This window comes from Etheostoma cragini, unplaced genomic scaffold, assembly GCF_013103735.1.
Source record: "Etheostoma cragini isolate CJK2018 unplaced genomic scaffold, CSU_Ecrag_1.0 ScbMSFa_80, whole genome shotgun sequence".
NCBI lineage: Eukaryota > Metazoa > Chordata > Actinopteri > Perciformes > Percidae > Etheostoma > Etheostoma cragini.
This window is the reverse complement of record NW_023269428.1, coordinates 63940-68528: the sequence shown is the minus strand read 5'-3', so window position 1 is coordinate 68528 and position 4589 is coordinate 63940. Positions and strand designations below refer to the sequence as shown.

Sequence of the window (4589 nt, the reverse complement as noted above, 5' to 3'; positions counted from 1 at the left end):
AAATCCCTTCAACCTATTACAAATAAATAGTTAAAAAATCATGTATTGTGATTTCTGGATGTTATTTTAGATTATGTCTCTCACAGTGGACATGCACCTACGAGGACACACACACACAGACACACACTATATCAGAACGAATGTTTCAGGAGCTGAGATTAGACTTCCTGTCTGTACAGTGTACTTCCGGTTTACTTCTCGTCTGTAGGGTGAACTTCCTGTCTGTACGGTGTACTACCTGTGTACTTCCTGTTTACATCTCTTCAACACTTCATCCCTGGTTGCTAGATGACACTCAATCATCACCACAATATTGCAATAAGGGCAACCGGAACGATTGGTTCATTTACATTTTTTTAGCATACTTATATTTAAACAGTTGCACATTTAGTTTTTTCCGATCTTGTATATACTTAAATATTTGTTCTTACATTCTTATATTTTGTTATAATAATTATTATTATTTCATGTATATTGTATGTATGTATATTTTGTGTGCTGCTGTAACACTGTAATTTCCCATTTTTTTGGGATCAATAAATATCTATCTATCTATCTATCTATCTATCATCCTGTATGTACTGTGTACTTCCTATTTGTACTTTGTACTTCCTTCTCTACTTCCAGTGTTCTTCCTGTTTACCTCCTGTCTGTAAGGTGTACTTCCAGTCTGTAAGGTGTACTTCCTGTTTACCTCCCGTCTGTAAGGTGTACTTCCAGTCTGTAAGGTGTACTTCCTGTTTACCTCCTGTCTGTATGGTGTACTTCCAGTCTGTACGGTTTACTTTCTGTGTACTTCCCATTTACCTCCTGTCTGTAAGGTTTACTTCCTGTTTACCTCCTGTCTGTACGGTGTACTTCCTGTGCACTTCCGGTGTACTTCCTGTTTACCTCCTGCCTGTACTGGATCCCACAGGTTCCTTTCTGTCCGTGTCGGCTGGCGAACTTGTCTCCAATCTGAGGAATCCTGACAGAGCGAACCTGCAGAGATATTATTATTATTATTATTATTATTATTATTATTTACACAGGCCAAAAGTTTGAACCCGTCTTCACATCCAATACGTTTCCTTTATTTTCATGACTCTATCCATTGTAGATTATCACTGAAGCATCAGAACTATGAATGAACACATGAGGAGTTATGGACTTAACAACAAAGTAGAAATACCTGAAAACATGTCTTATATTCTAGTTTCTTCAGAGTCCAAGATCTCATACTTGGACTCATCAGACCAGAGCCCAGATTTCCACTGGTCTAATGTCCATTCCTTGTGTTTCTGGCCCAAACAGATTTCTTCTGCTCGTTTCCTCTCCTTGGCCGTGGCTTCCTAGGCCTATTTCCTCTCCTTAGCAGTGGTTTCCTCTCCTTGGCCGTGGTTTCCTAGGCTTGTTTCCTCTCCTTAGCAGTGGTTTCCTCTCCTTGGCTGTGGTTTCCTAGGCTTGTTCGGATCAGGGAGGCTCCAAAATCATGGTTGCAGTTGTCGCCATGGTCCTACTACACATTCTGCGATGCCCTGTTACATCCTGCCACGTTCTGCGATGCCCAGCTACGTCCTGCTGTGCCTTGTAATGCCGCACAGTGCCCTGTTATGCCATGAACTACTACAAAGAACTACTACAAACTACTAGGCTGTGTCTCAAATCGCGCACTTCTGTACTAAATACTAACTATTTGAGTACATAGTGCGTTCACATTGTCGAAGTGCGGTCAAATTAAGTATACTTAAATCCCCGGATGGTGCACTCAAAACTAACAAAAAATTGAGTTTAGATCGATGAACATTTTCCACACTCAACGGTCGCCACCTTGGCTACGTAGCGGAAGGGGCGGAGCTAACAACTGTCGAAAAACTTTTGATAATGGCGGACGAAGACGCGATAGCGAGACCAACAGAGCAATACAAAGTTGAACATGAGTCTTTTTGCTATACTGTATAACATATAATGTACCTGTATTTGTATATTTGGTTAATTTTACAGTCGGTACTGATTTTCGTACCACGAATTATAACCTTTAGTAGTACCGTAATTTGACGTTAACAGCTAGTTAACAGCGGCAGTTTAACCATAGGGGGTGGGGGAGCCTGCAGAACTACTAGCACATTTTTTTAATGAAATTATATTAAAAGTATTTAAATTTGTTATCTTTTGTATTACACGTTGCATGACTGTTGCAAGCATATAATGTTGCATATACGGATAGAGAAATGGGATCTATTTAAATGTCAATTCTGTTCCTTCTGCTTTCACTGTTGTATCGTCATGTATGAAGACAATTTAGAACAAAAATACAACTTATATAAAATATGTAATGATGTTTTGTCTATTAGGTAAGTTGTATGGGAAATGCTTCACAACAACAGTCTTATCTCTGGGCCACACGGATGTCCTCATGAAACCGTTGAGCATTAAAATGAACACTAACGTTATGAATGAATGAATATTAACGTTACTTATCTTTAGAGCATAAACATAAGCATATACATAAAAGAGTGGACTGCAAAGAATAGGTATAATTAATTACTTGAAAAGAGTGCAGTACCAAGAAGGAATATTACAATACAGTTTGTACAGTTTTCAGCTAATGGGGGGGGGGGGGGGCATGACGGCGGCGTCGCAGGCATCATCCTGGCGTGACACGGAGCAAATAAAAAACACATTTATTTTTGTTAAAGTATCAAAAACAAACCAGGAATTATTTTTCACGAAAAACAATAGACTGGAATGCTCTCCCCCCCCCCCTTGGTGAAATTCCCAATTATACAGAAGAAGAAGGGATGAAATGTGATCGTCATTTCCGATAAGTGCACGTGGAAGTGCGCGATTTGAGACAACACTCCTCTGTCAAAATTTACGCACTATGCAAGACAGTACGTAGTGCACAAAGTGTACTTCTGTAAGTGCACTAACGAAAGTGCGCGATATGAGACACAGCCCTATTTTTTGGAACTGTTATTGCCACTCTACATTTCAACCCCAAGGCGGTGTCGTCAGACACTGCCTACCAAGAGCCTGGGTCTGTCCCAGGTTTCTGCCTAAAGGCCAGTTTTTCCTCGCCACTGTGGTCCTGTTGCTTGCTCTGGAGGAAACTACTAGAACTGTTGGGTCCTTGTAAATTCTGGAGTGTGGTCTAGACCTGCTCTATCTGTGAAGTGTCTTGAGATAACTCTTGTTATGAATTGATACTACAAATAAAACTGAATTGAATTGTTCTTCCTTTCCTGGGGTGGGTCCTCATGTGAGCCAGTTTTGTTATAGCGCTTGATGGTTTTTGCGACTGCACTCTGTAACACATTCAAAGTTTTACAATTTTCGGGACCGACTGCCCTTCACTTTCTAAAGTAATGATGGCCGCTCGTTTCTCTTCTCTTAGCCGATTGGCGGCAAAGACATGTTTTCAGTTATTTCAGACTTTTTTGTGAAGTGCATTATTCCACATGTGTTCATTCATAGTTCTGATGCCTTCACTAATAATCTACAATGAAAATAGTCATGAAAATAAAGGAAACGCTTTGGATTAGAAGGTTGGTCCAAACTTATGGCCTGTACTGTAGATATAGATAAAGATAGATACATATAGATATAGATAAAGACAGATATAGATAAAGAGATATAGATATAGATGAAGATAAAGATAGATATAGATTAAGACAGATGTAGATAAAGATAGATGTAGATAAAGGACAGCTATAGATAGATGTGTCTTGTCCTGACCCGGATCTTGCAGAACTTGTAGCCCTCTTGGTTGAGCGTGACCATGACCTGGTCCACGATGCCGGTCTCGCTGGTCCTCAGGAAGGTGCTGCAGTCCCGCTTGGTGTAGCGCTGGTTGGTGCTGTCCAGCTCGTCATCGTTCTCCGGCAGCGTCACCGTCTTCCCGATGATCACGTCCTCGCCGGAGACACGCACGCCGGGGGCGATCAGCCCGTCGTCATCCAGCTTGTCGTAGATGGCGTGTCTCATACCTGAGGACGGGAGACGAGTGTTGGAGCTAGGCAACATCTCAATTTTATATCTATATATCGGGATATGAGACGAGGTATCCTCGCAACATCTGTATATTATATCTCTATATCAGGATATGAGACCAGGGATCCTTGCAACATCTCTATATTATATCTATATATCAGGATATGAGACCAGGTATCCTTGCAACATCTCTATATTATATCTATATATCAGGATATGAGACCAGGTATCCTCGCAACATCTCTATATTATATCTATATATCGGGATATGAGACCAGGTATCCTTGCAACATCTCTATATTATATCTATATATCGGGATATGAGACCAGGTATCCTCGCAACATCTCTATATTATATCTATATATCAGGATATGAGACCAGGTATCCTTGCAACATCTCTATATTATATCTATATATATCTATATATATATATCTATATCTATATATATCTATATTTGTTTTATTTTTAATATTAATCCTTTATTTAACCAGGAAGTCCCATTGAGATTCAGAATCTCTTTTACAAGAGAGACCTGGACAAGGTAGCAGCCAAATCACAACACATACATAAACACCAAGTTACATTTTCAAGGTAAAAAAGTACAAAATGTTAAAA

At 39.9% G+C, this 4589-nt stretch overlaps 1 protein-coding gene across 2 annotated transcripts in view; it reads right to left on the bottom strand.

Annotated features, from left to right (window-relative positions):
- The window catches only part of polr2b (polymerase (RNA) II (DNA directed) polypeptide B), a 44342-nt gene that overhangs the window by 25629 nt on the left and 14124 nt on the right, over window positions 1-4589 (bottom strand). For both annotated transcript variants that reach the window (XM_034866493.1, XM_034866492.1), the window contains exons 17-18: window positions 3718-3968; window positions 892-981 (exon numbers count right to left, since the gene is read on the bottom strand). In XM_034866493.1, coding sequence (XP_034722384.1) covers window positions 892-981; window positions 3718-3968 — 341 coding nt within the window. The remainder of the gene's footprint in view (window positions 1-891; window positions 982-3717; window positions 3969-4589) is intronic.